The following is a 22,550-nucleotide window of genomic DNA, read 5'->3' as shown; positions in this document are numbered from 1 at the left end:
ACCACACCCAGCTTCTCCCTCTTTTTCAATCTCTCCTTTCTTACTCTATTGTTTCTCTCCTTTCTTATTCATTTATTTATTTATTATATTCATCAGGTAGTGGGTACATTACTTCTTGAACATTGATACCCAATCCCATGTTTTTCTCCCACTTTTTCTATCTCCTGTCTTTCTGTCCTTTCTTTCTTTACTCTCTCTTTTTTCTCTCTGTCTCTTTCTCTCTCTCCCTTCCTCCCTTCCTCTGTCCCTCCCTTCCCTTCTGTTCCTTCCTTCCTTCCTTCTTTCCTCCCTTCCTCCCTCTCTCCCTCCTTCCCTCCTCCTTCTTCCTCTCTCTCTCTCTCTCTGTCTCTCTGTCTCTCTGTGTCTCTCTGTCTCTGTCTCTCTCTCTCTCTCTCTCTCTCTCTCTCTCTCTCTCTCTCTCTCTCTCTCTCTCTCTCTCTCTCTCTCAACCTCTCCCTCTCCCTCTCCCTCTCCCTTACTGGGGCTTGAACTCAGGGCCTTACATTCTCAAGCTGAGTTTCTATCTCAAGGCTGGAGCTCAACCATTCGAACCATACTTCCACTTGCAGCTTTTTGATAGGTTATTGGAGATTATAGTCTCACCCACTTCCTGGCCCTGGCTGGCTTCAAACCTTAATACTCAGATCTCAGTCTCCTGAGAAGGTAGGTTTTCGGACATGGCCACCAGTTTCTGCTTTCCTATAAAGTGAAAAACAAGAATGATTCCTAGGGAAACCACACAAAATTTACATTTTGTTTTATTTTATTGAACAAGTTTTACTAGGAATATTTAAAACACTAAGATATAAAAATAGAAGCCTGCAATTGACCTCCTGGATAAACTCTAAAAATATTCAAGAGTAGATTAATAGATAGGAGAACCAGCATAAAGTTTAGGAAAAACACTGGCATAAGTCAATTCCAATATCAGTTTGTGTCATTCAATGTGTTAAAGAACTTCATTCAGTTCTACTATACCCTGAGCCTGAGATTCTGAAAACTATATTTCTTCTTTATCACAAAAACACCAAAACAAAAGTCCCTTAAGTTATCAGAGACTTTAATGTAAAACTGGAGATTAGTCACACACACACATCTCACTCTTCCATAAACTAGTATAATCTCATTAAATAACCAGAAATTCTCTTTAAATAAGTAATTCAGAAATATATCAAGTGAAAACTAAATCTCTCAAGTTGACCACTATGATCACTTTTAAGGAATTGTTTAGAAAATTAAATAAACATATGCACAATCTAGTATATTTGTAAAAAACAGGGAAAATAGGACAAATTATAACATTCCAAAAGTCAAAACATGATGTTTATATCAATTAAAAATTCATCCAAGTTACTAAGGTGAAACCAGCAGAATTGGACTTTTTTTTTCCGGTTATGGATCTTGAACTTGGCCTGGATGTTGTCCCTGAGCTCTTCAGCTCAAGGCTACCGCCCTACGCCTTGAGCCACAACACCACTTCTGGTTTTCTAGTGGTTAATTGGAGATAAGAGTCTCAGGGATTTTAGTTCCCGGGCTGGTATTGAACCATGAGCCTCAGATCTCAGCTTCCTTAGTAGCTAGGATTACAGGCATGAGCCACCACACCCAGCTTGTTTTTGAGCTATTCTTTTGGGGTTGTCTTTTCAACCAGAAAAAATAATTTATATCTCTACCAGCTAAATATTTGCAAGCTAACATATAGCTTTACAGTCTATCCTTTAATAATCATCCAATAGCACATTTAAAATTAAGCAATTTCACACCTAGTTTCTTAGGAATCTTAGATCTGAGGATCCTCGTTCAAAGCAAGCCAGGACAGGAAAGTCCATAAAATTCCTATTTCCAAAAGTCAGAAGTAGAAGTAAGGCTCATATGATAAAACGTCAAACCCTGTGCTAGTGGCTCACACCTGTACTCCTAGCTACTCAGGAGGCTGAGATCTGAGGATCATGGTTCAAAGCCAGCCCAGGCACTAAAATCCCTGAGGCTCTGATCTCCAGTTAACCACTAGAAAACCAGAAGTGGTGCTTTGGATCGTTGTGTTAGAGTACTAGCCTTGAGCTGAAGAGCTCAGGGACCGTGCTCAGGCCCAGAGTTCAAGCCCCATGACCAACAGAAAAAAAAAAAAGAACATCAGCCTTGAGTGAAAAAGCTAAGGCGCAGAGCCCAGGCCCTTAGTTTAAGCCCCAATACCAGCACAAATAAAGGAATATATACACCGTTTCTGAAACAATTATAGGGTAAACCAACTCAACTACATTGCATTAAAAGGACAGTCTCATCCTTTTGCCTTATTTTCAAATTTTGAATGCTTTTCATTAGCAAAGATGTACCCATATGACAGGCTATCTGCCTGTTGTGGCTTTGGCTGTTCTTTGAACTCTAGTGTCATGATGTTTTAATGATATAAAATAACAATATGTGAAATTTTCCATCTTTCAAATTATCTTCCTTCACTCTCAAAGTTAGGAAAATCTCTTCTGTTGCTAGAACATTGTCTCCTATGACATAAGTTTTCTTGGTAAGGGTAGTTAACTATTGGTTACTAGTCTCTTTCTGTCTGTATTATAGGTAACATAAGTTGCCAAATTGTGACACATGATTAGCATAACTTGTTAGTTACCGGTCAAGTATAAGTTTCTTCTTAGTTTGGAATGTTCTGTCCTTATTTTAGTCTGCTTTTTACATTGTCAATTTCTGGATGGCAAAGGCAACTGTATATATGTGAAAATGGAGCTAGGTAAATTGAGGGTGGTGTTGGGAGAGATGGAGGACAAAGATAAAAATGGGTGACATTAACCACAAATGGATATGCTGAATTGAAATATCATTGTACAACTACCTAAGGATAATAAAAGATAAAAAAATCTTCTGCTGGGAGCCAGTGGCTCATACTGCCTGTTATCCTTGCTACTCAGGAGGCTGAGATCTGAGGATTGCAGTTCAAAGCCAGCCCAGGTACAAAAGTCCCTGAGACACTAATCTCCAATTAACTGACAGAAAACTGGTAGTGGTGTTGTGGCTCAATATGCTAGAGGGCTAGCCTTGAGCTGAAGAGCTCAGGGAAAGCATCCAGGCCCAGAGTTCAAGCCTCAGGACCAACAAAAAAAAAAGAAAGTAAAAAGAAAGAGGGGCCGGGAGTTTGGCCTAGTGGAAGATTGCTTGCCTAGCATGAACGAAGACCCAGGTTCAATTCCTTGCTATCACATACATAGAAAAAAGCCAGAGTGGTGCTGAGGCTCAAGTGGTAGAGCTCTAGCCTTGAGAAAGTCCAAGGACAGTGCACAGGTCCTGAACCCAAGCCCAGGACTGGCAAAAAAAAGAAAGAAATCATTTTTTAAAACAGTTACATCTGGGGGAAAAAATCCTTAAAAACTACTGTAAGTTATCCTAGGAAAATGTTTTGAAAGGACTAGAGAAGATACAATAATAATGTGTAAAAATTATACATGTTTGTGTGTGTCCATATGCACACCAACTCATACTAGCTTGTGCACACACATGCACACACATACATACCCACAATGTATTCTCAGTTAAGGCAGATTAGGTACTACAATTTTCATTTTTCCTTTTGTGATAAAAAAGATACATACTTAATAAAGATTTATCCTTAAGGAATTATTCTGAAAAAAATGGTGTGATTATGCTTATGAGTATTACAATGGAAAGTGTTTCAGTGGTTAGCTCTGGGTCATGGTATACTATAGATTACTTTAATTTTCTTCTTTATTATACTTTTTTCCAGTCCAGGGGCTTGAACTCAGGGCCTGAGCACTGTCCTTGGGCTTTTCTCCCAAGGCCTAATGTTCAACCAATTGTGCTACAACACCACTTCTGGCTTTTTCAATGTATGTGGTACCAAGGAATCGAACCTGGGTCTCCGATCATGCTAGGCAAGCACTCTTAACATTAGGCCAACCCCCCTGCCCTTTATTATATTTTTTATGACATGAAGTTCAATAGTGCTCTTGTATTGATTTTATAATTAAATATGATTATATATTATTTTTCTTGATTCCATTTTTCTGGTAGAATTTATAAAACTTTTCCTGAAGGAAAGAAAGCAATCTTAAGTATCTTATTTTTCTAAAGAACCTATTGATTATTTACTGTGCACTCATAAATTGTTTATGTGTAGACATATTCAACATCAAAACATATAGCTAGGGCTGGGAGTGTGGCCTAGTGGTAGAATGCCTGCCTAGCATTCACAAAGCCCTGGGTTCAATTTCTTAGTACCACATACATAGAAAAAGCCAGAAGTGGTGCTGTGGTTCAAGTGGCAGAGTGCTAGCCTTGAGAAAAATCCAATGACAGTGCCCAGGCCATGAGTTCAAGCTCCAGGACTAGCAACCACCCCCACAGCTATTTACTGGCTTCAGAAACCAAAAAAAAAATCTACCAAATAGAGTTCTAATCCATGGATCATGCATTTGAATGATTACAAATATAAAAGTATGATTATACACAGACCAATAGCAGAGGAATTAGTTGATGGTGTTAATAACTAGTATTATTAATCAAAAATAAGACAAATGGTAAATGGTTTACAGCTTAAAATAATGAACAATATTAATCATCCAGTTAGTATGGGTTAGGAACCGTTCTACAGTCCATCTGGATACCAGGTTTCTCAGGAGGTACCAGCCATGCATTCAGCTGCTGCTGCACTTTTATCTGAAGGCTTCATTGCTGCCAGATTAACTTCCAAGCTCATTCATGTCATTGTTGAATGCTTGATCTCCAGCCATGTGGGCTTCTCTACAGGATAACTGAAAGCTCTGATTTTCCCTAAGTTGGGTGATCAAAGAGAAAATAAGAGCAACCTAAGGCTGTAGCCATTACAATTTTTTGTAACTAAATTTTAAAAGTAGTGTTCTCTCACTTCTGTCATGTTCTATTTATTGTAAGTAGTTACTAAGTGTAAAGGCATATTAAAGGAGGAGAGGTTACAAATAGTTATGAAATACAGTTTATTACTGGCTATCTTAGATGCCAGACAAATACTCACTGAAAAAAGAGAAAAGAGTTAACCAGTAATGGAAAGTAGAGTACCTAAGAAGATATCACACAAATTTTAATTAAGGAATATTAATTGTATATGCTCATGAAGTAAGTACAATGTGATATGCTAAACTATAAGTAATGTGGATTTATTGACAGCAAGTTAAATGTCTAGTACCTCATTTGCCTACCTTTTCTTGTTTTAGGCCCAAGACTGTAACTCCAATTCAGAACCTGATGCTTTCCCTCATTGGCTACCACTCTTCCAACTGAGCCATGCCTCAAACCCCTACCCCTTATCATTTTTTATACATTTTTATTGTAATTAATAGAAGGGTTACATTATATTCACCAGATAGAAGATGAATTACTTTACATACATTGATACTCTTTCTCATGTTTTGGTCCCCATTTCCTCCTCTCCACCTCCACCCCTCATCTTGTATTCTCCCTTCCCTATGGGTTTCAAATAACCAAATAAACATATATACAATATATTAGATAACAAGGGAAAATACTATAACAATATGAGATAACCAAGGGACAGCAAAACAGATGAGAGATAACATAATACATTAAGGACAAAAATCACTCATTATATGGCTTTTGTTTCTATATCCTGGAGGTCCTTTCATTTAGCCTCATCCTATATGGCCTTATGTATGTAGGTTTTGCTCTATTCTAAACCTCTCCTAGGAGAGCCCAAGGTTTCCACTGATTATGACAAATGAGGGAAACCTTTGAGTCTGGCTTACTTCACTTAATATGATTTTTCTAAGTCTTTCCATTTCCTTACAAATGAGGGGATGTCATTCTTTCTGACAGCAGCATAGAATTCCATTGTGTATAAATACCACATCTTGTTGATCCACTCATCTAGTGAGGGGCATCTAGGTTGGTTCCATATCTTTGCTATGGTAAATAGTGCTGCAATAAACATCATTGTGCTATTGGATTTAGTATGTCCTTTTTTTCTGGATGGTTGGGTAAATGCCAAGAAGTGGAATTTCTGAGTCATAGGGGAGGTCTATGTTTAGTCTTTTGAGGAACCACCATAATCCTTAACACAGTGTTTGAACGAGTTCACACTCCCACCAACAGTGTAGTAATGATCCCTCCTGGCCACATCCCTTCCAGCATCTGTTATTAGCTTTCTTGATCCTGGCCATTTTAATTGGAGGGAGGTGGAATCTTAGAGTTGTTTTGGTTTATATTTCTTTTATGGCCAGAGATGTCGAGCCTTTCTTCATGTGTCTATAGGTCATTCTTATTTCTTCTTCAGAGAAGACTCTCTTTAGGTCTTTGGCCCATCTTTTAATGGGACAGTTGTTTCTTTGGAGATTAATTTTGGAGGGATTCAATTTTTTGAGCTGTTGATATATTTTAGATATGAGGCCTTTGTTCGTTTTATGGTTAGTGAAGATCTTCTCCCACTCTGTAGGCTTTCTAGTTAATTTGCTAGCTATGTCCTTTGCCATACAGAAGCTCTGCAGTTTAATGCAGTCCCACTTATCCAGCCTTTATTTGGTTTGTTGTGTTCCTGGGTCCTTATTAAGAAAGTTTTGACCTGTGCCAAGGAGATTTAGTGTATCTCCTATTCCTTCTTGTAAAGTTTTCAGTGTATCGGCTTTTACCTTGAGGTCTTTGATCCATTTGGAGTTAGTCCTGGTGCAGGGATACAAAGAAGGATCCAACTTTAATTTTCTGCAAGTGCTTAACCAGTTCTGCCAGCACCACTTGTTGAAGAGGCTTTCTTCCACTCTATTTTTTTGCCTGCCTATTGTTTTAAGATAAGACACTTGAGGTTTACTTTATTACTTTTATATAAGAAATAAAATTATTGGGCCTGGAGCATGGCCAAGTGGTAGAGTGCTTGCCTATCATTCATGAAGCCTTGGGTTTGATTCCTCAGTATCACATATAGAAAAAGGCAGAAGTGATGCTGTGCCTCAAGTGGTACAGCACTACTAGCTTTGAGAAAGCTCACGACAATGCTCAGGCCCTGAGTTCAAGTCCCAGGACTAGCAAAGAAAGAAAGAAATTATTACTGACTCCAGCAAATAGATCTAAAAACTTTATTCCTCCTGCCCACCAACAGCACATAAGAATTCTCTTTTTGATACTTGCTATCTTTTTTTGTCAGTTATGAGTCTTGAACCTGTTGCCTGGTTTCTGTCTCTGAGGTCTTTTACTCAAGACTAATGCTCTACTACTTTGAACCATGGTGATACTTTCAGCTTCCTGGTGGTTAATTGAAGATAAACATCTCAGAAATTTTCTAGCCTGAGTTAGCTTCAAACCTTTATCCTCAGATCACAGCCTCCAGAGTAACTAGGATTAGAAGCATGAGCCACTAGCACCTGGCTTTTCTTTACTTTTTTGATACTATCTAGATAGTAGGTATTTAGTCATTGTACTGTTGCTATGTTTTTCCCTGAAGATTAGTTACGTTGGGCAACATTTCATGTCTCTGGTGTCTGTTTGTACATCTTTCTTGGAAAAATGCCTCTTTGTAATTTGTGCATTTGTAATTCAATTGTTCAGAGTTACAGTTTGTGGATTTTTTTTACTATTGTGTTGAATGATTTCCTTATGCAGTACAAATATTAACCAATATTGGACATATGGATTGCAAATATTTACTTCCATTCTTATTACCTTTACTTCTATCATACTTCACTTTTCTCATATTTAGCATCCTTTCTTCTGCTTATTCTTCTTACTTTGTCTGGTTGGTCCCTTCTCATTACATAGTTTTCTTCCCTCATGCATTTTTTGATATAGAAAGAATTGAACTAAAGGACATGTGCTTCCTAAGCAAGCATTCTACATGTTTAATCATGATCCCAGCCTAATTTGTGTGTGTGTGTGTTTGTGTACTGTGTGTGTCCCATTTTAGGACTTGAATTCAGAGTCTGAGTGCTGTACCTAGGCTTTATTGCTCAAGGTTAACACTCTACCACTTGAGCCATAGCTCCATTTCTGACTTTTTGGTGGTTAATTGGAGAGAAGATTTCCACAGATTTTCCTGCCTGGCCTAGATTTCCTGCCTGGTCTAACTGTGAACCATGATCCTCAGAGCTCAGCTTCCTGAGTAACCAGCTTTGCTCCCTGGCAGATAATCTTTGTCTCCCATCTTGACCTTCTTGGATTCCAAGATGGCTGCAAAAGTGAATATAGAAGAGAATGGATTAGAGTAATGGACAGAGATATAAAAGGGAGGCTGGCATGTCTAGCTTTATGCTTCTTTTTCAGTTAATTCATGGATCAGAAAATTCTATCACATATGTATATATATATATGTATGTGTGCATACATGGGTATATACATGGGTGTATACAGTGGGTGGGCTGGAAAAATTACATTGGGTGAAGTCAGCCTCAGAGAAACAAAGGGTACATATTTTCTCTACTATGTTGAAGTTATACCTAAATTATAAATATCTGTGAGAACACAAAGAAGGCCAAATGTATATTTGCACAATCAAATTGAGTCAAGAATGGTATTTGCAGGAATAGATCCCACAGTGTAACTCCTTTGAACAATGAATAGGCAGTTCAACAAAATGAATACTAGGAAGCTTGAAATATGTCTAGACTGAGGGGGTCGGAAACTAAAAGGTGTGGGGGCAGACAAACAAAATGAGGAATTGCGGTGAATAGAGCTATATATAATATTGAATGCACCTACATGAAGACTGAACTAGGAAACTTGAGGTGACAAGTCTGGATGGGGGAGGGGCTGATGGAAGGGGTGACACTGTTCCGATATGCATCTTACACATACATGGACATGTTAAATTGAAATCTCTTCTGTGCAACTATTTGAAGAAAAGTGTAAAACACCAAAACAAAAATAGGTAATTTGCATGTGCCAAATATTTATTTGTTCTGCTAGCACACACACACACACACACACACACACACACACACACAAAACACCACTGAGTAAAAATTCTTCCTTGCCCCCAGATTCCACTTATTTATTGACATCACCACTACAGTCATCTTCCTTTCCCTCTCCCTTTACTTCCTCCTCCAATGGCAGAATTCCTTGCTATTTCCATTTGGGGGACGGGCAGGAGAGGGAGCCAAGTATGTCATAGCCTAGGAGGAGTGTCTACAGGATTGCTAGTATTAAAAGGGGAAACCAAAGCACCAAAGCACACGGAAAGGGAGAAAAACAGGAAGGCATTTCACAAGTGAAGTTGAGCAGTCGAGCAGCAAAGCAGACTGGGACTGAGGCTTTGCTTGCCACTATCTCAGTGGCTGGAGATTCAAGGTAACTATTGATCTGCTTGTCTTTCCTTTCTAGTCCACTGCTTCTGGAATTCAGGAGCTTCTGCATTTCACCGGAGTTGGGGGGGGGGGCTCGTATCTCTTTCCTTTCTCTATTGAGAGAGGACTGCTTGTGAAACATGCTGATTGGAAAAGCGGGCTAGAGATCCTAAAGCAGAGGGAGGCATTTTACTGAGAAAGAGAACTGAAGAAATTCAGATGACATTGTATCATTTGGTTAATGACAGAAATAAAACACCTGGGTACTCAACATTTCATTTTACTAGCAAACTAAAAAGCCTCCAATAAAAGCTAGTTGGAATGTGAAGGTAATCCTGCTTAGAATTTTCATCTACAAGTAGAAGAAAAACTATTCCCAATTCTTAAAGTTGTTTTGTCCTTTTGTTTGTACTTTTAGTTCTGCTGCTATCTACTTTGATTTTTTGGATTTCTCTGAATTGAAGCAACATAAAAGGTGGGAACCACATTTCTAATTTAAATTGATGATTCTATTCTCATAAGTGAATATGTATTTAGGACTGATTGATCAAAGAGAGAAGAGACAGAGACAGAGACAGAGTAGGACCTAACAAGAAGGAAAAGGAAGAGGGGGGAAAAGTGGGGAGGAGAAGGTGGAGGAGGAGATGGAGCAGGAAGAGGAGGAGGAAGAAGAGGAGGAGGAGGAGGAGGAGGAGGAGGAGGAGGAGGAGGAGGAGGAGGAGGAGGAGGAGGAGGAGGAGGAGAAAGGGGTAGAGAAGAGAGATTAGGATACCAGATTTTCAGGCTTCATAAAATTGCAAATTAGTCATTTATAAGCTGTTTGATTTCCTTAGAAAATCGTTCTTTCACATTTTCAAGAAGTAATCACATGTCATTATGAAGAGGTTACATTATGGTGTATTTAGACATATTTGATTTGCTGTTGATTTTTTCCCTATAAACACATTGGTTCTTGGTTGCAAGGTACTGTAATTATGAGGAAGAATAAGAAAGAGGCGATGCATGCACTAGTTACTTTTTTCAGCTGTTTGTTTGAAATGTTGAAATGTACAGCTCAGCTCTTCTGGGTTTTCAATATATAGCTGGATTCAAAGAATTTTTTCATGTGGTTTAAACCATTTAAATTACACATTGTCTTCTGTACTTCCTCCTTACAGGACTTTTATTTCTTTGATTTATTTGAGGGCACCTAACCACAAGCCCTTATCAGCCTCTGGTTTGTGCACAAAAGAGAATAAATGAGACATTTCACAATTCTTTAAAAGGCCATTACTCAAGCAAACATTTCAAACACTGAGCTATGGTTAGATTGAATGAAGTGATTTTTGCTTCCCTGTGAGCAAAAGCAGCTAAACTAAGAATATTGGGATAGAAAAAGGGGAAAAAGAATAGCAAAAGATTTTATACATAAACAAAAAATTTACATTTCAAATCCATGCAAACAAACAGGAATTTTCTGTTTGGGAAGTATGAGCTGCTTGACTTCATATATGACAGTAATAAGGGCGATTTGAAATTAAATTTCTTTCATTATCAGAAAAATGACCTTTTCTTTTCCTCCTCTTCCTCCTCCTCCTCCTCCTGTTCCTCCTCCCCCTTCCCCCTCCTCTTCCTCCTCCTCCTCCCCCTCCCCCTCCTCTTCCTCCTCCTCCTCCCCCTCCCCCTCCTCTTCCTCCTCCTCCTTTTTAATATTATTATTATTATTTGACATTCCTGGTGTTTGAACTCAGGGCCTGGGCACTGTGCTTGAGCGTTCTCAAGGCTAGAGCTCTATTACTTGATCATAGTACCACTTCTGGCTTTTTCCTGTGTATATGGTACTGAGGAATCCAACCTGGGTCTTTGTGTATGCTAGGCAAGCACTATACCACCAGGCCAAACTCCCAGCCCCCTCTCTTTTTCTTTCTTACAAAAAAAGTAAGTAGTGTCCTTTTGAGACAGTTAGCTGTAACTAGTCTCAGGAATAATTTACAGAGTAAAATTCCTATTTGTGTTTTAACTTGTTGGTGATTGTGCCACAGAGAGGTGGCAGCTGAAAGTTCCATGCAGTGTACTGACTTTTCTTCTTCTGCCTCTTTTTTTGGTCAAGAAATACTGTGCTCTCAGAAGTTAGCTAAAACTTCCTTTGCAAATGTAAAAGGCAGAATCCAAATGCACAGCTTGACTCCTCAAATTGAATATAACTCGGACTCACAGAATGTTAGTTCTTCAGATGACTTGGCACAATGATTGCCAAAGCCAACAAGCTGGCTAGAAAGAAAAACTGAACATACTCTTTACAGTGCTTATGTCCAGCTCCTTGATTTCACTATAAAACAATCTATTTGTAAAGTGGTGAAAAAAACATATCGGACTTCTCTAAAAAAAAAAAAAACATATCGGACTTTTGGAAGGAATAAATACACCCTAAAAAAATCAGATCTTGGGGCTGGGAGCATGGTCTGGTGGTAGAGTGCTTGCCTAGCATGCACAAAGACCCGGGTTAGATTCTTTACTACCACATACACAGAAAAAGCCAGAAGTGTTTCTGTGGAGCAAGTGGTAGAGCTTTAGCCTTGAGAAAGCCCAAGAACAATACCCAGGCCCTGAGTTCAAACCCCAGGAAGGCAAAAAAATCAGATCTGAAAAACCTCGTGCATGTACACTTCTTACTCAATTCTATTTCAAAAGAGACTTCCACAAATGGCATTATATTTATATATTGTTGTTTGGGGAAACTAATGAGATTAACAATATGTTTGTTGATTATTTACTTGCCATTTTGCAACTTACAAACTTGCTACTTGCCAGGTTCACAGCGCTAGAGATCCAGAGAGATATAATGTTGTTTTGTATCTTAAGGTTTATTAGGCACAGATATACATATATGTATATTAACAGCAGTGTTATATATAGTTATGTATTTCTATAAACCATACAGACAAATATATACATTCTAGCTATGTTGTGATAAGTACATATATACATGTACATATATTTATGTGATATATATTTATGTATGTTTTCCAATCCTGGGGCTTGAACTCTGGGCCTGAGCACTGTCTTTGGGCTTTCTCAAAGCTAGCATTCTACCATTTGTGCCACAGCATCATTTCTGTTTTTTTCTATGTATGTGGTACCAAGGGATTTAAGTGGGTCTTCATACTCCATCAGTAGGCCAAAGTCCTGGCCCTAATAGAGATATTTTAAAGTTATAGAAATAAATTACAAAAATAAAATTAAAGGGAAGTATTCATTTTAACAGAATCTCAATGGATCATTATGAGACTTCTGTTGCTATAGTCAACTCAGTGGAAAACAATTTTTCACTGCTTTTCTTTAGATGTGTTATTAGGTAAGAGAGAATTGCTGAAAAATATCAGTTTAAAATATGTTCTTTTATTGGCTAATATAGTCCATCATCTGTTAAATACCTACTGCAGGCTAAGCAGTGTGGTAAGTACTTTAAATGCTTTATATTTTTATCCTTATCTTATTAATTAGGGTCAGAATAAGGAAACTCAGGCTCAGACAAATTGAATAGTTTTCCCAAAGTTACCCAGATACTAAATGGCAGAGTTAGGATTCAAATTCAAATCTGATACTTTCTCATATTATTTCACAAGAAAGGACAAGGACACTGGACATAAGTAGAGCAGAAGGGGAATCATATGTTTAAGGCATGTAGGCATAACGAATTGGATATCTTAAATACCAGAATGCTGGTATTTAAGACCAAGCAAGAATAAGGCAAAAATCCAGATTCTCAATTTTTTTCATACATACTATATAACATGTATGGATTTCATTCCATAGATAATGAAATATCTTTGACAAGATTTATGTAGGGAAAGTCAGATCTGTTTTATAGTTTAGAGAGATAATTCTAGTTGTAGGAAGGGCAGGCTAGTATGTGAGTGAAAACTGAAAGCAGAAGTCCTATCAAGAATTGTAAAACTGGGGCCTGGACTGTGGCCTAGTGGTAGAGCATTTGCCTATATGCCCAAAGCTCTGGGTTCGATTCCTTGGAACAATATTCCCAGAAAAAGCCGTAAATGGCTCAAGTGGTAGAGCACTAGCCTTGAGAAACCTCAAGGACAGTGCTTAGACACTGAGTTCAAGCCCCGGGACTAGCAAAAGAAAAGAATTTAATATTTATCTTGTTGAATTGTTAAAAATGATAAAGTTACCATATGAAAAGGAGTTTTAAGAAGTATATAAGTACATCATAAATATTAGATATTATTATTATTTACATGAATACTGCTATGTTATGAAAGGCTAGAAAAATTATTGAGCTAAAAAGAACTGAGGTTTCTCAAGTTTAATGTAGACAAATCAGGGGGACACTGACTTTACTAAGGAACTACTGGAGTTGTTCCTTGAAGTAAAGATGGATGTCAAAGAGCTGGAGGAACATTTATAAACCAGTCTGGTGCTATGGCTCAGACCTGTAATCCTACCTACTTTGATGGCTGGTATGAGGATCTTAGTTCAAAGCCAACCCAGGAGGAAAACTCTTATCTCCATTAGCCAGCAAAAACAAGAAATACAGGTGTGTGATCAAGTGGTAGAACATTTTTTTTGTTTTTAATCAGTCCTGGTGCTACAACTCAGGGCCTGAGCACTGCTCTTGGGGTTTCTCAAGGCTAGAGGTCTACTACTTGACCCACAGCATCACTTCCAGCTTTTTTCTATATATGTGGTACCAAGGAATACAAACTACAAACCCTGCTCTTCGTGAATGCTAGGCAAGCACTCTACCACTAGGCCAAACTCCCGGCCCGTAGAGAACAATTCTTTTTTCTTTTTTGTGGGTCATGGGACTTGAAGTTGGCTTGAGCCCTGTCCCTGAGCTCTTCAGCTCAAGGCTACCACCCTACCCTGGAGCCTAGCCCCACTCCCAGTTTTCTAGAGGTTAACTGGAGATAAGAGTCTCAGGTGCCAAGACATCAGAAAGGGTATCAATGTATGTGAATTAATGCACCTTCTATCTGGCGGATATAATGTAACCCTTCTATTAATTACAATAAAAATATATGAAAAAAAAGAGTCTTAGGTGCTTTTGCGCCCGGACTGGCTTTGAACTTTGATCCACAGATCTCAGCCTCCTGAATAGCTAGGATTACAGGCTTGAACCACCGGGCCCGGATTAGAGTACCATTGTTGAGAGATAAAGCTCACCAAAGTGCCCAAGATCTGGGTTTATGCCCCAGACTGTCATGTGCCCACGCATATGTACATGTGCCTTCATGGGCACACACGCACAAACACATACGCACACACAAAGATTTACAGAAGCCTAAAAGCAAAAAATGAATGTATCATGAGGAGGCAACAATGAATTAAACCATTTTTAAATAGGTAAGGTGCACATATAAAATCAAAAGGGAACCATACAGCATAGCATTAATGACACAGATACTTCTTGAGTTTGGATACCAGCACAGCGACTTAGTAGTTATAGGTTGGTCAAGTATTATTTTTTTATTAGTTTTCAAAAGTATCTTTAAGTAGTCAAACAAAGGAGTTTCAATTCAACATGTCAATTTACTACCACAACATGTCTTGAACAATGTCAACCCTTCTATCTTTCTCTCTTCATTGGTTGGTTTATCATTTAAATATTCACTTATTAGTACCTAATTCATCAATTAATAACAATGTCTAGAACATAGTAATTCCTGTATGATGTCAGATATCATTATAACAAAAGAAAGGAGACTAGATTTGTGGAGTTTTTAGTTCCAACATAAGAGGTTTTGATTTTATGTATAAGCAAAGTGAAACCACTGAGGATGGTTAAACAGGACTATGTGATAACAGAATTTTCATTGTCTTGTTGTTGGTCAGTGGAACGGAAGTATGTAAATAGATAGCAACGAGAGATAGACCAATTAGTAATTCTCATATTGGTGCAGAATATGAAATACGAAGTGACTAGTAACAATATATTACAGAAGATAAAATAAATGGATGATTTCTAGGTTTGTGAGAAATATGAATTAGAAGTATGAATAGGCATTAAGATACTTCTGAGGTTTCTGAATCTCAAAATCAAATGGCTGAGAAAATTATAGTAGTACTGACTGGGGGCAGGGAAAGGTTGGAAAAAAAGAGAGAAAGAGGCCAGAATTTGGAGTTATAGAGAACGTGTGCAAGAATGTGCATTTAGAAGAGAGATTTGAATGTAATCTAGGTTTGAATCATTGGAAAGAGGAATGATAAAATGTGGTTGATGTTATTCCTCAATTAGAAGCAAGGGATTAGCTCTGTGGTTGTTGTATTCAATGTACTATGTGAAGATATTTCTTTCCTCTATTTTTTTTCTCTTATGGTTTATCCCTTCCTGTTACTGTATCTGCGTTTTGTACCTAGTGTATTGTATATACATTTATTTGTTTATCTGAATTAGGGAAGGGTAAAAACAAGATGATGAGACAAAGAACAAAGGGTGATCCAATATAAAAGTGATATTCACAAGACAATATGTTGGAAATCAACTTTACAACTTGGGAGGGGGTAGGGGAGAGGAAAAGTGGGAGATAAACATGGGAAGGGGTAACAATTTTCAAGAAGTAATGTACTCACTAACTTACTAATGTAACTGTAACCCCTCTATACATCATCCTGACAATAAAATAAATTTAAAAACAGAAGCAAGGCATTAGATATATGTACATCAGCATAATATTCATAATATAATGCTGAGAGTAAACAAAAAACAAAATATATAATAAAATAATGTATACTTTGGGGCCAGAAGCGTAGCCAAGTGGTAGAGTGCTCGGCTTGCATGCATGAAGAACAGTGCTCGATTCTTCGATGCCACATACACAGAAAAAGCCGGAAGTGGCACTGTGGCTTAAGTGGCAGAGCGCTATCCTTGAGCAAAAAGTGTCCAAGGACAGTGCCCAAACCCTGAGTTCAAGGCCCAGGACTGGAAAAAAGAAAAAAAAGTAATAACATATGCATCTACCTAAAATTATAAAATACATTTTGTAAGAATACACATGAACAACAAGATACATACTAGACTTATCAGCCTATATTGGATGGATATACAGGAATGAGAACGGAGTATGAGGATAAGTTCTAATTAAACAATAATCACAGGAAAGGGCCCTGCATGAACTGTGATAACCTGCCATGAACTGAGATGAAGGATTATGTGACGCACAGAATCCAGAGGGACATTGGAGAAAAAATTTCACGGGATACGATGTGACTCAGTGATAAACTACTTGTCTAGAGGCTATAGTTTCAATCTCCAGCACTTACTGGAAGCAGCTGCTGGGCTGGGAGTGTGGCCCATTGGTAGAGTGCTTGCGGAGGATGCACAAAGCCCTGGGTTTGATTCCTCGGTACCACATACACAGAAGCCACATGTGGCAGTGTGGTTCAAGTGGCAGAGCACTACCTTTGAGCAAAAGTACTCAAGGACAGTGTCTAGGCCTGAGTTCAAGACCCAGCATTGGCAAAAAAAGAAGCAGTGGGGTGGGTGCTGGTGGCTTGTGACTATAATCCAACCTTACCTATTCAGGAGATCTGAAGATTGCAGCTCCAAACCAGTGTGGTCTTGAAAGTCCATGAGATCCTCATCTCCAATTAAACACCCCAAAGCCAGAATGGAGTTGCGGCTCAAAGTGATAGAGCTATAGTCTTGAGAAACAAAGCTCAGGGACAGTTCCCAGGTCCTGAGTTCAAGCGCCCCCCTCCCCCACATACACACATTGCAAAGCCAAACCAAACCATCAATAATTTTACTGTGCTGGATTTTTCAAGTTATAACCACAGGCAGAAAAGGTTATATTTTTACTTGAAATTCTTGAGATACACAGTATATATTTTAAGCAAACAAATTCATATAAATGCGAGTCTCCTTTTGTGAACCCTTAATTAAAACCATGTGTTTTGTTGTTTTTGCAGGTCATTATGGCTATGCCAGAAAAACCAATTCGTACCAATCCAAGTGAGGAGTTGAGTAATTTTCCTGAGATTATTGAACTTAATGTAGGTGGTCAGGTGTACATCACTCGCTATCCTACTTTGATCAGCATTCCTGGTTCCCTGCTCTGGGAGATGTTCAATGAAAAGAATCCTGGCTCCCTGATCCAAGACAGCAAAGGGAGATTCTTCATAGATCGAGATGGTTTTCTCTTTCGTTATGTGCTAGACTACATGAGAGACATGCAAGTCGTTCTTCCTGACCACTTTCCAGAGTGTGGTCGGCTTCAGAGAGAAGCAGAATACTTCAAATTGCCAGAGCTGGTCAAGATGTTGGCTCTTAAGATAAATAAGCTTAACTCACCTGGCAATGACCTAAGCCAAAGCGACCTAGAAGAATTGTCCCCTAGCATTGACACTATGCTTAATCTGTCTTCAAGTAATACCATCCCAGTTACTGGTCCTGATAACACCCTAGTTATGCCCACAGCCACTGGTTCTGATCTCAAGAAAGCAGGTTTCATCACGATTGGTTATCGAGGGTCCTATACTCTGGGTCGGGACAGTCAAACCGATGCAAAATTCCGCCGGGTGGCCCGAATCATGGTGTGTGGTAAGATCTCACTGGCCAAAGAAGTGTTTGGAGATACGCTGAATGAGAGCAGAGATCCCGATCGTCCTCCTGAGCGATATACTTCACGTTATTACCTCAAATTCACTTTTCTTGAACAAGCCTTTGACAAACTAGCTGATGCTGGCTTCCACATGGTAGCATGCAACTCCACTGGCACCTGCACTGTGACACATGACCAGACTGATGACAAGATCTGGACCTCTTACACTGAGTATGTTTTCTATCGTGAGTGACACGTGAAAAAACAAAATCACCCAGAAAATACAAACCAATAGGCTACTCTTTTTCGGTCTTCTTTCTATTCTTATGCCAACTATGTCCTTTAGAAATGTATACATTACTCACACTTAGACATTGCATCTGATTTTGAACAATGACATTCTCTTCACCACAACCAGTTGCTTATAACCCTTTTTTGGGGGTGTTGTCCTTATTACGTATCATCCCATTCTATGTATATGGCTTCCAACCTGTCTTGGATTGTGGATGGATGCCATTGAAGAAAAAATATTTGATATGTGGACATATATATATACACATGACCCTAAATATAGAGATGTATTTATTGGGTGAAGACAACTAAGTAGAGCCACAAGATTTAGTTGCTTGAGAAATGCTGAGCCATGGCTTCCAAAGTGCTTCTCAGTACCACAGTTTAAACTTGCTCACAATATCTTGTTAGTTGTAGTCCTGTATTGCTCCTTCTGAGCTAGAGGTTACTATAGGAAATGTGAATGCATTTTTAATACTGTAAATACACACACACACACACACACACACACACACACACACACACACACACTGCTATCTTACTATCAGGCTGCTTGGAAAACATTGACAACATTCCTCCCAGAGGTTCAAAGAAAGGTCAAGTAATTGTAAAATTATCAATTACTTTTCATAGAAAGTGAGTAAAGAGAGAGCAATTACAGAAGTAATTATTTCCAAGAATAATACGCTTGACACTTAAATTGCTTTTACATAAGAAAAGATAGGGAAGATGAGGATCATGGCTTTTACTCAGGCATAAGCATGTATGCCATTGTCAAAGACTCTCCTGAAGTATCTGCTCTATTCATCTGAATGGAAATGAAAGCTTATGTAGGCAAGAGTAAGGATAAGTAAATGCTGCATTACGCAGATACACATGTATTTTAGCTTTGCTTTCATTGGTCAAATAGTTGGATGGACATGTCTGCTGTTAACTTTTTTCTTAATAAGAAGTGTGTCTGTGGGTCTGTGTGTGTCTGTGTATGCATGCACATTTGTAATGGGGAATGGAAATGAAAGAAGAGGGGAAAAGATAAGAGAACCAGAAAAAACTTAAATAAATCAAAATTCATGTTCTGATATCCATATTGATGACTTTTTTTTGCCAGTCTTGGAATTGTACTCAAGGCGTGAGCAATGTCTTTGGGTTTTCTCAAGGCTAGAGTTCTACCACTTGAGCCTCAGCACCACTTCTGGCATTTTTTCTATGTATGTGGTACCGAGAAATGGAAACTGGCTCTTCATGCATGCTAGGCAAGCATGCTACCACTAGGCCAAACTCCCAGCCCACATACTGAAGACTTTTTATTGCATATGTTGAAAGCAAACACCCTACTATGCAGATATCAGGGAGTTGAGACAAATGATTAGACTATTAGAGAGTGTGAAGCAAGTGAAGGTAAAGAGGCTTTGTGGGCTCATTTTAGAGGATTTTTGTCTCCTTTTTGAATAGCTTTAAAACACCCAAGTGATCAAATAGTTTTCTCTTTCTTTTATTCTTCCTTTTTTTTTTGCTCTAACATCAGCTTCTATTGTACGTACTGTCTTTTGACTTATTTTCCTGATTTCTTTGAGTTGCAAGGAACTTTAAGTGGCTTGAAAAAAATATGGTCAGATTGTGACCATATGAGTATTTTAAAGATGTATCTGTTGTGTTATGTCCAAATGCAAAAAAAGAGCTCTGATTAAATTTCAAAGGACCTGGGCAACTGTCAAGAACTGCTATTCTGTCCTGTGGATTAGGGGCTACATGGATATTCTCTAATCTGTTAGTTTCATATTTCTCTGTCCACACATATTTCTTTTACTCTCACAGCTTGCACCTGAATTAAAGTGATATAAGCCGTTTCTTTCATGCAAGTTGTGAGGCTTAAACCCAAGGCTTGGATGCTGTCTCTGAAGTTTCAGGCTCGAGACTAGCACTCTACCACCTGAGCCACAGCTCCATTTCTGGATTTTTGGTGGTTAATGGGAGATAAGAGTCTCCTGGAATTTCCTTCCTGGGCTAGCTTTAAACCACGATCCTCTGATATCAGCCTCCTGGGTAATCAATCAGGATTATAGGCATGAGTCAGTGGCACACAGTTTATATGTCTTTTGTTGTTGTTGGTCTTGGGACTTGAACTCAGGGCCTGGGTGCTGTCTTGGAGCTTTTTTTCTGTCCTGGAGCTTTATTTCTCAAGTCTAGCACTCTATCACTTTAAGCCACAGCACCACTAATGGTTTTCTGATGGTTGATTGGAGAAAAGAATCTCATGGACTTTCCTGCTCAGATTGGCTTTGAACTGAGATCCTCAGATCTCAGCCTCCTGAGTAACTAGGATTACAGTTGTGAGCCACTGGTACCCTGCTTATATCAGCCTTTTTTTTTTGCCAGTCCTGGGCTTGAGCTCAGGGCCTGAGCACTGTCCTTGGACTTTCTCAAGGCTAGCACTCTACCACTTGAGCCTCAGCACCACTTCCAGCTTTTTTTTTCTATGTATGTGGTACTGAGGAATCGAACCCAGGTCTTCCTGCATGCTAGGCAAGCACTCCACCACTAGGCCAAACTCCCAGCCCCTATATCAGCCTTTTAAGAAGCACAAATTTGCAGCTATCTTCTTTATAGTTAACTACTTTAGTGATCTACTCTAATCAGAAACCTAAGTAAGCCAAGCTTCTGTTGCTCATGCCTGTAGAGTGATGGCCTTAAACAAGAAAGCTAAGGGATCGGGATTTTGGCCTAGTGGTAGAGTGCTTGCCTAGCATACATGAAGACCCGGGTTTGATTCCTCGGTACCCCACATACATAGCAAACAGCCTGAAGTGGTGCTGAGGCTCAAGTGGTAGAGTGCTAGCCTTGAGAAAGTCCAAGGACAGTGCTCAGGCCCTGAGCTCAAACCCAGGACTGGCAACAAAACAAAACAAAACAAAACAAGAAAGCTAAATGACAGTGCCAGACTCTGAGTTTAAGCCTCAGTACTGGTACATACACAAAAGAGAATCATATTTGGCTTAGAACATAGAGGTTGAATGAGCATTATTTGTGGGTAGCCAACCAATAGGAGGCAATGAATAATATTTATGAATGAATTACTTCATATGCTTGAGAAAAATTCTCAATGGCTTTCCAGTCTGCACCTACTACATCCTTCTGATCATTGTGTGATTGCTTTAAAAAAATCTTTAAGGAATTGTAAAAAGGAATTGCCATTCTACAAAGCAGTTTATGAATACAATGCATCTTGATCAATGTCACTCCTTCCAACATTCTTGTCCATCCCTCCTAACGCATCCACTTTCTTCACTCTTCTTAATTTGTAATCTACACATTGAATTTTTGAGTGACTGCTTTAAAAGGCAGTGGAACACTTATCCTAAGTAAAATTGAGAACTAGAGTAAGTATTCATATGATCAAGATTCAATTTTAAGCTTTCTGACCTTAAAAATATATATTATTGGGGAGTATGGCCTAGTGGTAGAATGCTTGTTTATGTATGAAACTCTGGGTTCTATTTCTCGGTACCACATACACAGGAAAAGCTGGAAGTGGTGCTGTGGCTCAAAGGACAGAGCCCAGGCCCAGAGTTCAAGCCTGGGACTGGCAGAAATACATTATTTGTGCCAAGCACCAGAAGCTCATTCCTTATTCCTAGCTACCTAGAAGTCTGAGATCTGAAGGTCACACTTCAAAGCCGGTCCAGGAAAGGGGAAACCTGCAAGATCCTTATCTCCAATTAACCATCCAAAAGCCACTAGTGGAACTATGGGTCAAGAGGTAGAGTGCTCTTCTTAAGCAAAAAAGTTCAGGGACATTGCTTAGGTCCTGAATTCAAGCTCCAGAACGGGCACCAAAAATAACATACATCATTCATGCTGTACTTGGATAAATGTGGTGGACACTAAAAGGATGAAAGGAAGTTGATGCCCACAAACAAACTCAAACCAAATTCAAACTTGTTTCAGCTTATGTCTGAAACCAAGAATTAATCGTGTAGCCTTATTCTATCTCCCTTTGGGTGAGTTTTGACTTAAAGACTGAATTACCCTGAGTTATGCCAGTTATTTGAGATTTTTTGTGTCAGAAGGAAACTTGTGTTGGAACTGTAGGGAAAACACACTTTTTCAGCATCAAATCTTGTCACAGAAGAATCTCAGAAAACTTAGATGATTTTAAACCTTACTCCCAAATACTCAAATTTCTTACCTTTTCCGATAGTAAAAATAGAAGGGGATTTTCTTAGGGAACTTAACTGTTAGGAAATTATGATTGTTTCACATAGTGATAAATACTCAAGGTAGAAGTGAATTTAGAGATTATATAGCCCAAAGACTTTGTTTATTGAGAAAAATGATTCTTAAGAAAGTAAAATTTAAAAAAGCTAGTGTTGAAATTGGGCCTGAAATTTAGATTTTTAACTCACCATCTCAATCTTCTTCACTTTTTTTCATATTA

General features: G+C 38.7%; 1 protein-coding gene across 1 annotated transcript; it reads left to right on the top strand.

Moving 5' to 3' along the window:
* The first annotated feature begins 9,190 nt into the window (after nt 1–9,190).
* On the top strand, nt 9,191–18,618 carry LOC150040820 (BTB/POZ domain-containing protein KCTD12-like). The gene is made up of 3 exons (XM_090325608.1): nt 9,191–9,288; nt 9,703–9,759; nt 17,193–18,618. Exon 3 carries the CDS (start codon nt 17,199–17,201, stop codon nt 18,075–18,077), a length of 879 nt encoding a protein of 292 aa, XP_090181734.1. The 5' UTR covers nt 9,191–9,288; nt 9,703–9,759; nt 17,193–17,198; the 3' UTR covers nt 18,078–18,618.
* The last annotated feature ends 3,932 nt before the right edge of the window (nt 18,619–22,550 follow it).

The sequence above is a fragment of the Megascapheus bottae genome, chromosome X (genome assembly GCF_031878675.1).
Source record: "Megascapheus bottae isolate mThoBot1 chromosome X, mThoBot2.hap1, whole genome shotgun sequence".
NCBI lineage: Eukaryota > Metazoa > Chordata > Mammalia > Rodentia > Geomyidae > Megascapheus > Megascapheus bottae.
Note: the sequence above shows the minus strand (reverse complement) of the source record. Positions and strands in the feature narration are given on the sequence as shown.

Coding starts and splice junctions, on each gene's coding strand:
- LOC150040820 (XM_090325608.1), top strand. CDS start 17,199: ATGGCTATGCCAGAAAAACCAATTCGTACCAATCCAAGTGAGGAGTTG.